The sequence below is a fragment of the Planococcus citri genome, chromosome 2 (assembly GCF_950023065.1).
Source record: "Planococcus citri chromosome 2, ihPlaCitr1.1, whole genome shotgun sequence".
NCBI lineage: Eukaryota > Metazoa > Arthropoda > Insecta > Hemiptera > Pseudococcidae > Planococcus > Planococcus citri.
Window position 1 is genome coordinate 31,215,007 of NC_088678.1, and position 10,820 is coordinate 31,225,826.

The 10,820-nt window shown below is 31.9% G+C and overlaps 1 protein-coding gene across 3 annotated transcripts in view; it reads left to right on the forward strand.

The window, feature by feature from the left end:
* The window catches only part of HLH4C (Helix loop helix protein 4C), a 110,713-nt gene that overhangs the window by 52,601 nt on the left and 47,292 nt on the right, over nt 1–10,820 (forward strand). For 2 of the 3 annotated variants that reach the window (XM_065349660.1, XM_065349662.1), the window contains exon 2: nt 10,161–10,208. In XM_065349660.1, the coding sequence (XP_065205732.1) occupies nt 10,161–10,181 (21 nt within the window). In that variant the 3' untranslated portion in view covers nt 10,182–10,208. Of the gene's footprint in view, nt 1–10,160; nt 10,209–10,713; nt 10,818–10,820 lie in introns of those variants that run through there. The other variant, XM_065349659.1, reaches the window with a different exon arrangement.

The following is a 10,820-nucleotide window of genomic DNA, read 5'->3' on the forward strand; positions in this document are numbered from 1 at the left end:
GGTTATAAATACTTACCTAGGTAAGTAAACGTATATTCTTCTTATACTGTATTAGAAAGTTTCCCAGTTATAAATAAAAAATATCTAATTCTTTGCCGTCATCGTAGACGTAGGTATAGCATGATTTTTCACGTGTACCTATTTGTATTATACGAGTACACAGTATGTTGCATGAAAATTTAAAAAAACCACAACCGACGCTATTTTTGTCAAATTTTGATTTCTTTATGAATAATAGATACCCTGTGTGTAGTTGTTGGCATGAATATTACGAAATAACAACCCTGTGGGAAGTTTTGAAAAACTTGGCGAATTTTATGAATGAACTGAAGCGTTTCCAGAGAGATTATTTCAAATTTTGGAAAACAATGCAGCTGTGCGAGAAAGAAAATACGAATTTCTGCTTTGTTTTTCCTGAAAATGGAGCGAACGTTTAATTTTATCTTTGTTTTCGGAGGTTTCTTTCTCGCTCAGGGGAGTAAATTTCCGTCTACGTGGGTTTCATTCTTACGTAAGTAGACCTATTATATCGTGCTCGTGCCCTACGCATATAAATTTTTAAAACATCTAGATCGATAAAACCTAAATTAATAAGCTCTTTCTAATTCGGTACAATTGGGTTGCTATATAAAAATATCTATTTTGATCAAATACCATCAAAATAGGTTTCATTAAACGGTGTCGTGACGAAAGAAAAAAATCATATGTTATGACTAAATCAACAAAAATTACACAAGCTAACCGCGTGGCCTGGCCTATCTCGCTCTCTTATGCGTACATTTCAATGACACTAACCATGAACTTCAACGGTACATTGCGTGTCTTTGATGTGTAGTGGACAAATTATAGCTTCGAGCACGCCGCCAGCCAATAGGTAGAGGTACACCGGGGGCAATACGCAAAATAATATGGGTAGGTATAAACCGCGATAAAAATACTTCGACGTCGTCGTCGTATCTTTAAAAAAATCATCCACCTTTGAGATTACATACATTCGAAAAAACAACTGCAGTACTTTGTCTTCTGCGATTAAAAATAATTACGAGGAAAATACTTACATCCTAAAAATAACGAGCTAAAAAAAACCCTCCACGTATCGTGCAAATGACCATCGTTATTTACGTACGTAGGTAATGGAGCGGGCCTTTTTTTCTTGAATCTTTTATCAACTCCGAACGTTACGATATGAGAATTTTCATTCGCCAAGTTATGGTACTTTTATTTAAAGACGGTACTTACTCGAAATAAACTTACATGAAAAACTTATGCTAGCTTGATTATTTTCATTTCGCTCGGATTATAGTTTGTATTTGTTTAATTTATGACGTTGTATTATTCTTGGCTCCTTATGCATCATCAAACATCTGACTGTGCAGGATTAAAGTGTTATTAAACGTAGTCTCCACTCAATGATTGTTATACTCGTATGTACTATAAAGTTATAAAAGTTTTATAAAATAAAAAGTCAAGGCTTTATGCTGATTTTGAAATACCGACTACCTTGTACAGAGTACTTTTTTAGATTATTTTTATTGTTATACGAGAAATTTATTTTGTTCCTCAATGAGATTTTTTTCATTATTCTCGCGATGATTTCCTGCTTTATTCTTCGATTAACGTTCGATCGAGTGTGACTGTGAAGATTCAAGTGAAGGGGCGTGAAATTGAATGAATATTTTAATTACCTACCTATACAGTATAGCTAATTGAAGTCAATGGCCTGAATGAAAATTCGAAAATATAAATCTTACAGGAGAACCTTTGTATTGACCCTCTCTGATTTGAACGAAACCAAACCAAATCAAAATTGAGCATGTCCTAAAACCTCGGTAATCAAAATTCCAGGTTGTGAACACATTTTTGGACTTTTGACGAATTCATAAAATTTTTCAGACAAAAATAGAAAAAAAGTTTGGCTGTTGCCAAAATTGCAAAAAAATTGTGTTCCTCGCCAAAAATTGCAAAAAATTGTAGCTTCTTTGCAAAAAATTCCAAATGTCTCAATTTTTCCCAAAAATTTTCCAAAGTGTCGCTTTGTAACCAAAAAACATTTTTTTCAAAAGGTTTTTTTAAAAAACAAATTCTGTTTCATTTTGACCAAAAGTTACCAAAAAATTCCACTTTTTTTTGCTAAAAACTGCTAAAAAGTAAAATGTTTTCAAAAACTGCTCCAAAGTTTCCTTTTTTTTTTTTTAGCAAAAATTGACCCAAAAAAACGTTGTCTTTCGCTAAGTTGTCAAAATCTTCCTTTTTTTACTAAAAATTTCCGAAATGTCTTGCCAGATTAGTCTTACTTTCCTGGCAAAAATTTGGGAAAGGTTTCATTTTTTTCCCAGTAATTCTTAAAAAAATCCATACACGAAAAAGTGCTCCAAGAAGTTGATTTTGGAATTTTCAACGGGGGGGGGGGGAGGAGGGTGGACCCTCAAAAAGGTGATTTTGGGGATATGGTCGGGACCGAAAAAACTCGACGGAGTTGTGTTGGGGGACTTCTCCCGATGCCAAATATGTACTTTTTTTCCGTGAAACCCTGCACAACTGCATTCTATGGCACTTTGAATGCGATCTTATGCATTTTTTTTGGCCATTTTTGATGGTAAAATGGCTCCAATGCTCAGGATATGGCTCAGGACCGAACGATTCTTGGATGTTTGTTAAACGGGGCTATTTGAAGCCCAACTGCGCAAAAACGGCGAAAAAATACGATCACAACGCGATTTTATGTGCGCTAATAGGCTTGTTACCACTCCCCCACCCCCAGAATTCAATAATGCATTGTCTATTTGATAATATCGATGCGACCCATCAAAATGGTATAAAATTTCGCGCTGAACTCGAAAATCGCAATCATTTTTAATTTTGACCCCCCCCCCCCGCGGTGGAGTTTTGCCTCCCAAACTGAGTATAACGATGATATTAAACCAATGTTGCACATTACACGTCGATACTGAGGATTTATGTGTACGCAATCGGAATGATTCTCATATTCGTTGCTTGGGAATATCTTTGCTCCAAAATTTTTCATTCAATCTCCACCCCCTCCCCTCCCCTTTAAAGACTATGCTTGAACATGGATTTGAAAACTTGAACATGACCTATCAAAATGGTATAAAATTTCGCGCTGAGCTTGGAAATTGCAGACATTTTTCATTTTGACCCCCTCGGTGGAGTTTTGCCCCCCTCCCTCCATAAATCTAACCATGAAATTGAACACGTTGCACATTACGTGTCGGTACGTATATGAGGATTTATGTAACAATATGACACTTGTGATAAAAAAAGTATTCAAGGAAAAAAATACAAAAAAAAAATATGAAAATTGGAACAAAAATGAAAGATAAAAAAATTAAATGAAATGAGAAAAAACAGAAAAATAAGAAGAACGAGAAAAAATACAAAAAAATGGAACAACAATGAAAGATTCAAAAAATGCAAACGAAAAAAACGAGATGAAATGAAAAAAAAAAAAATAACAGAAAAATAAGAAAGGGAAAAATACAAACAGATAAGAAAATTGAATCAAAAATGAAAGATGAAAAAAAATATAAATGAAAAGAAATCAGATGAAATAAAAAAAAGAGAAAAACAAGAAAAAATACAAAAAGGAAAAATGGAACAACAATGAAAGATACAAAAAAATGTAAGTAAATGAAAAAAAAATAAGATGAAATGAGTAAAAACAGAAAAACGAGAATAACGAGATGAAATGAAAAAAAAAAACAGAAAAATAAGAACGAGAAATTGTAATTTTTTTAAAAATAATGTTGTGGTTATTTTTTTGAACTTTTTTGATGCCTTCTTTGAAAACTTGATTTTTTTCACTGTTTCTTTACAAATTGGTCAAAATTTCACCATAATAATTCAAAAATGAACTTTTAGAGTCTGAAATTTTGGTTACGTGGGTTCTAGGACTTTGTTTTTTCTTTCCACCTGGATTTCGTTCGAATCGGGGTGTGCCCGTTCAAAAGATTCCTTTCAGTCTTCAATCGCTTTTTAACCACTTCCTAATTTTCAAAATGAGTATCTAAACTCAAATTTTTCTGCGAAAATTGCCATTCAATATCTCATTTAACCCTCTCTTATGAAATTTTTCAAAAGTTCATTCATTTAATTTCTCATAATATACTTTCGGACATCAAAGAGTTAGGTGAGAAAACTTCGCATCAAAAGCAACTGTTTCTCTCCTGTTCACATAGGCACTCGTCGTTTCTTTTAAGTACCTACCCTACCTATATCTTTTGAATTTATTCATTTGACGTACCTACACGCTGCAAGAGCAAGAGCAAGATGACGACTACATCGAGAAATAAACTTTAAAAAATCCAATATAGAGTACCTTTGTCAGCTTGCCCTAATTTGAGCCGGGTACGACCTTCCTGTCAGTTTATTTTATCGCACCTTAGTAGATAACATTGTACTTTTATTTATCTAACCACATACTCGTACGTTTAATAGAGAAAATAAAGAAAATCGCTCGTTGACTAGGTCGACGTTTTTTTTTTAGATGACCCGAAAAAATCTTAAAATTGAACCCTATAATAGTGCTTCGTTTTCGTTAACCTTTTTCCAAACCACTTTTCTTATCGTTCGTAATTCGATGTATTCGTGACAAAATGATTGATTTATGATTGGAAAATTACCGCTGGTTCTAAAAATATCCTTCGTCTGCAAATCTAAACGTTGAACGTTAGTTTGAAATTTGTTTATAAAAAGCGTAAAAATGATAATTAACACGTTTAGTAATTGGGCATTCGGACTTAGAGGGGAAATGGCTATCCCCACCACAATGTTATCTCGTTGGAGGGCAACTTGTTATCAAACAGCATTCTAAACTAATGGAATTCGGTAGTTTTTTTCATTTTTCTCAAAAAAGAAAAGTTTTGATGAATTTTTAAGACAACATAGATTGAAGGTATTTAAATTTTCTATCGATTGATATAAAGTTTTATGAATTTCGTGAACTTATGTAAGTTTTAACGAACATTTTCCTTTCTGGATTTTTGTGTACGTTGACTTTAAATGAAAATTACTCTGAAATTGTAGTGAAACCATTAATGAATTAGCAACGTAAAATATTCAAAATTTTATCCTCTTTAATATGGTTGTTCATCGAAAGTTCTAGCTTTTACCATTCAAAAGTTATTCAAGTTCAAAGCTGTGAAAACTATAAGTGCGCAGCGGAAATCAAACTTTGAATTGAAATTACTCAATGTTTTCAACGAACACGTAAAGGTTATTATATAGCAAAGTATTCGTCATTTTATCCGCTTTCTTTTGATTTTTTCCTCAGAATTCTAGCTTTCGCCGTTCAAAAGTTACTACAGTTGAAAGTTGTACAACGTGAGGGAACGTGATGTTTTACTTGTTGTTTACATCTTTGTAATTAACTGATAAGTACTACCGTTGCACGTTGCTACAACATTAAACTCCAATAACTTTTGAATGGTGAAAGCTGGAATTCCGAGGAAAAAACCAAAAGAAAGAGGATAAAATGACGAATACTTTGCTGTACAATAACACTTACATGTTCGCTGAAAATTTCAAGTAATTTCAATTCTAAGTACGGTTTTCGCTGCGCATCTCTTGTTTCCACAACCTTGAGCATGAATAACTTTTGAATGGTAAAAGCTAGAACTTTCAATGAACAACCATATTAAAGAGGATGAAATTCTGAATATTTTACGTTGCTAATTCACTAATCATTTCAATTGAAATTCTAAGTAATTTTGAAATAAAGTCAACGTACACAAAAATCCAGGAGGGAAAACGTTCGTTAAAACTTTCATAAGAACACGAAATTCATAAAACTTTATACCAATCGATAGAAAATTTAAATACCTTCAATGTACGTCTTCGTAAAAATTCACCAAATTTCTTTTTTTCGAGAAAAATGAAAAAAACTACCCAATTTCATTAGTTTGGAATGCGTTTTGATAAGACTTTGCCCTCAGCCCTCCAGCAGTCCAGCGAGATAAAAATGCGCGCGCACCTACCATTTCCCCTCTAAGTCCGAATGCCCAATTAAAAATAATATTGAAAAACATGGGTTAAAAATAGGTAGAATGCAGAAAGGTACGACGCATGGTGACTTGGAAACCTGCACGTTTAATATTTTTAATATCGAAATTATTTTTTGATTACGATCATGATTAGGTAGGTATAAATTTTCAAATGTCTTTCTAATTAACATATGTTTTTATTTTTTTTATCATTTTATTTTTTGGAATAAATTTTTTGCCAATGCAGCTAGTTAGGTGTACTTTGTTTGTGTAAATTGTCCTGTATACCTACCTGATGATCATTTGTGAATTATTCATTATTGAACAGTTTTCAATCGTATGCCTGCGATAATCAAATCCATACAGTTTTTTTTAATAATTTGAAAACCTTACTAAATTTCTTCGATTAGTTTCATTCCTTTTTATGTGACTTAAAATCTTACTTAACGGTCTCCACATTTAGGCAACGCTCGATTATAATAGTTACTCAACATTTCCTGTAAGTATTTTTCGTCTTTTCGACTTTTCGTAATTCTTCTTCAAATAATCTGATAATATTCGCATAAATTCATCTCCACGTAGAGGTTTTTTTCCAAGCCCTTCCGTTTCCGAGAATTCAAACAATACAATTTAGAAATTTAAATTGGTATTAATTCTTATCAAAATGGTACGTTACTGCGAACTCTCAAGTGATTAATTACGACTCGGTGATGGTTCAAATCTTATGTTCCTTTTTGTAACTAGTCTGACTATTATGAAGGTTCAACTAGCAAAAAATTGCCATCTAAGTGAACATGATTGTATCATCTAACTGCCGAATGGCTCTTGCAAAATTGTCAATTAAACGAAAAATTAGTTTTACTAGTTTAACCAATTTTTATACGAATATTACACCCTCTGTTGACATGTTAAAGCTATAATTACAACGAACGAATCACGTGTTTTATTCGTGGAATTTTTTAATTCGTTTAATGTAGTTTTGTTGTTCGATTGAAATCGCCGTTTGTATAAACGACTGGATTTTTTTGTTGATGTTTTTATGGTCATTTTGTGACGATTTTCTGTTTCTGGAAAGTCTACCTTCCTATTCGGAGAAAGCATTGGGGAAGAATGTGTGCATTTATAGATTTAGAGTTATCGAGATGGTTGTAAAAATCTGTGTTTATTTTATTTTTTATGTGTAAGTAGGTATAGGTACCTACGTCAGATTAGGTACCGATAATATTTTTAATTCTTATAAAAATAAAATTCGATGATGAATGATTCCTTTTCTACGAATACAGGACAAATTGTAAATACTTAAATAAACTAAAAAATCTTTAGTGCCCCTCCTCATATTCCGTCCCTCGACCTCAAATTTGAAAAAAAAATCAAAAATGATCCTTTTGTGTATCTTGGCGAACATAAAAAGAGGAGGTCTTTAACCTCGTGCTGTAAGAAGTCCGATTAAAAAATAATTTCGATAATGTTTCAAGGTGTTGGGTTAATTTTAACTCATTTTAGGTTACCGTAGATCGTTATCAAGAGCGGAAATTCCAAGATAAGCTCAAAGATCAAGGCTCATTTGTACACATAGCATCGGCGATCGGCGGCGTACCTACTCTTCGAATCGATATTCATTCCCAAATAATGGTGGATTTATTACACAGCGCATTTTTCCGCACTTGAACCATTCTGAGTGTTTATTGAACCATAAAAAAAAAATAGAATTTCACGATTCCGGATTTCATTTCGTAATGGCTTGAAATTTACTTATACGAAATTCTAAGAATCCATAAAAATGTATTATTTGGCTCGTCAATATAGTCGTATTAAACTATTAGTGGATTATTGACCAAATCACGGTGTTAAGTAAAGAAGAAAATCATCTCGTTACTTAAATGCTGAGAAATAATGTTATCTACTTTCATTATGATGAGCTCATTTAATACGTGATGAGTTTGTTTGATTTCCAAATACGTATACTTACTACCTATTACCATTTTCAATTGCCCTTAATTAATCGCTATATAACGCACTTTCGTTTATTTTAATCATAATTACTTACACTTGTGGCACGTGATCATTTTAATCTTCATTCATATGGAAATACGAGTAATCTTAATTCACATAACAGCCTATATCTGCTCGGATAGATTATAGGTACACAATTCAAGAACATGTTCTCGTTCAAAATAGCCAATTAGGTAGATCGATAATGCGTCATATAGAATTGCGACGAGACAATGAGAGTTTTTTTCCACCGTTAATTCGAACTCAAATTTTATCTGCGTAATGTTTAGTTTCTCGAAGAGGAAAAAATTTCACTTTTTTTTAATTTTATTTTCAAAATTTGATAATTTTTCAGATTTTACCTAATTTTTTGTTTAAATTTAAAAATGAAATGAATGTCAACAAAATGTTCAAAATTTTTGCGCTTTTGCTCTGTACAAAAAGGTCTAGTTTTATTTCAAATGAAAATTCTTCACATCCAGAAACATAAAAACTTTCTCAGTTGCTGACATTTTTTCGCAAGTATTAGTTTTTTTACCAAATTTTTTCTTTATCTGAAAATTTCAAAAAACCACTCGCAAATATTTGAATCAGTTTCATTTCAATTTTGCTGTGATCTGAAGTGGTTTTTTAGGGGGGGGGGATGGGACAAACTTGCCAAAAATACCTACCTACTCTTGTCATTGAAATTTTAAACTTCACCCACTAAAATTTTACAGGTGCTGTTTTGCTTCATAAGCTGAAGTACGAAAATAAAGGTTTTTTTTTAGGGGATGTGGACTAAAAAAAATGAAAAAAGTAGGTACCAATTTGGCCAATTTGCCCGGATGAAAGTTTTTTCAATAAATTAATAGGAGATTAAACGATGGTTCTGCTGATTGTTATATTCATATGACTTTTTTTTTTTTTTTTTGTGATTTTATTTAACGTCGCTCAACCTTGCGATCATTTGCGACATTTGTTAAAAAGTTTTTAGTTCCCCTTATCTCATTAAAATTTTTGGTTTTCAGTTTGGAAAAGAGAAACAAATTGGGTTGAGGCAAGCGAGGGAAAACGTTTTTAAAAATTCGTGTTTCATGAAGTGAAAAAAAAACGATATTTTTATCTGAGTAGTTGAAGTCTGTATTTTTTTGGCTTCAAAATTTTAGAATTTAAATAACAGTTTTTTTTTGAAATTTCAACTTTAATTTTCAAAAAACCGAAAGAATACTAATTACAAGCGAAACAAAGACAAATATTCTATTGAATCTTACTAACGTTTTAAGATTTTTAAATTCATATAAATTTTCCTAATTGCCTTAGGTACTTCAAAATTTAACGAATTTCTTAAATTCATCTATTTTTAAAACTTCTTTCAAAATGTTTGTGCAATTTTTCTAAATTAAGTATAAAACTTTCCCAATTCTTTAAGTCAATTTTTCAATTTAAAAAAAAATCACAAAAGTAAAGTTGTCAAATTCATAAAATTTTTCCATTTTTGTCGTAAGTTTTTGAAAAATTTTTATCAAGTTGTCAGCTGGTATTTTCAAGTTGTTCTAAACTCTATGAGCTACCTTTTACTGAGTTTTAGCAGTTTTTGATAATTTACAGTGTTTTTTTTTTTTTTTTTTTTAGTGGAATTTCATTTTTTTTGTTGATTTGCAATGATTAAATTGTTGTAGGTAAAAACCAAAAAATGAACCAAAATCGAAGTTCGAACTTATTAGGGGAAAAAAGCAAATTTTATGCATTCAAATTAATTAATTGATCAATCATCATGTTATAGCAACAGGAAAATTAAAAATATATTTTTTTTTTGTTTTAATCTACTCATGTAAGTATTGAGTTTGGTTAATTTTTTGCTTTTTGGTAATTAATTTTATTTTTTTAGGTCACGACTTCTGAATTGCTGTGCTTAAATTTTCCCCCTGTAAGTTGTAGGCACTGAAAAAAATTAGGAGGAATGAATTGGAAAAATTTTCAAGCTTGGGCTTTTGCTTTCATGTGCATATTTTTTGCTTTGGAAATCAACGTAATTGTTTTGAGAAAATTGAGAAAAGCTTCAAAAATACTTACTTAGGCCTATTACAACCTAATTTTTCAGTCAAAGTTTACTCATGAAAGTGCATATTTGAAATCTATTCTTTGAATTACTCTTTGACATATAAATGTTTTTGTTTTTCATTTCAGGTGCTGTTGACGAATTTTTGAAGAAAAATGTGCATCTCTCTACAAAAGGTAAGCTTTCTTTTCTCTAAAACTTGAATAAGTTTATTGCTTTTATTTGTGAATTGCGAAGTTTGGGCTTTTTTATCATATTTTCTTTTGGCTTCGTTTTAATGCTTTTCATTGACTCGCTGAGCTACCTTCATTGAGTACGACTTCTCAGTCCTGTTCGCTGCATTCCACACAGACACCATATTCTTGCCCAATGTTTCTCAATGATCGAAGTTCATTTTCGATCTGCTTTCTGGCGGCATACGAGTACCTACCTGCAAACCGATTGTAAACTATTAATTATATACACGAATAGCAAAGTCATAGCTAGAGTATTGCATGAGAAGGTGTACTCCATTGTAAATCCTTCATCATCGGTTGGAGACTTCTCAATCTCAATGTACCTACATAGGTAGGTACCTATTAATAGCCCAGAGGCTCTGCTAGGTATTTTCTCATGCGTGTATATGGAATTCTAAAATGCACACAGCTACATTTATCCATATAATTAACGCTTTTTTTACAGTATCGGTATACTTATGGAGACTTAACCGGGCGTATGGAAAAGTACAGAGCGACTATTTGGAGGATCAAGTTTCAATGTTTGGTGGTACTTGACTTTGAACAACAAAA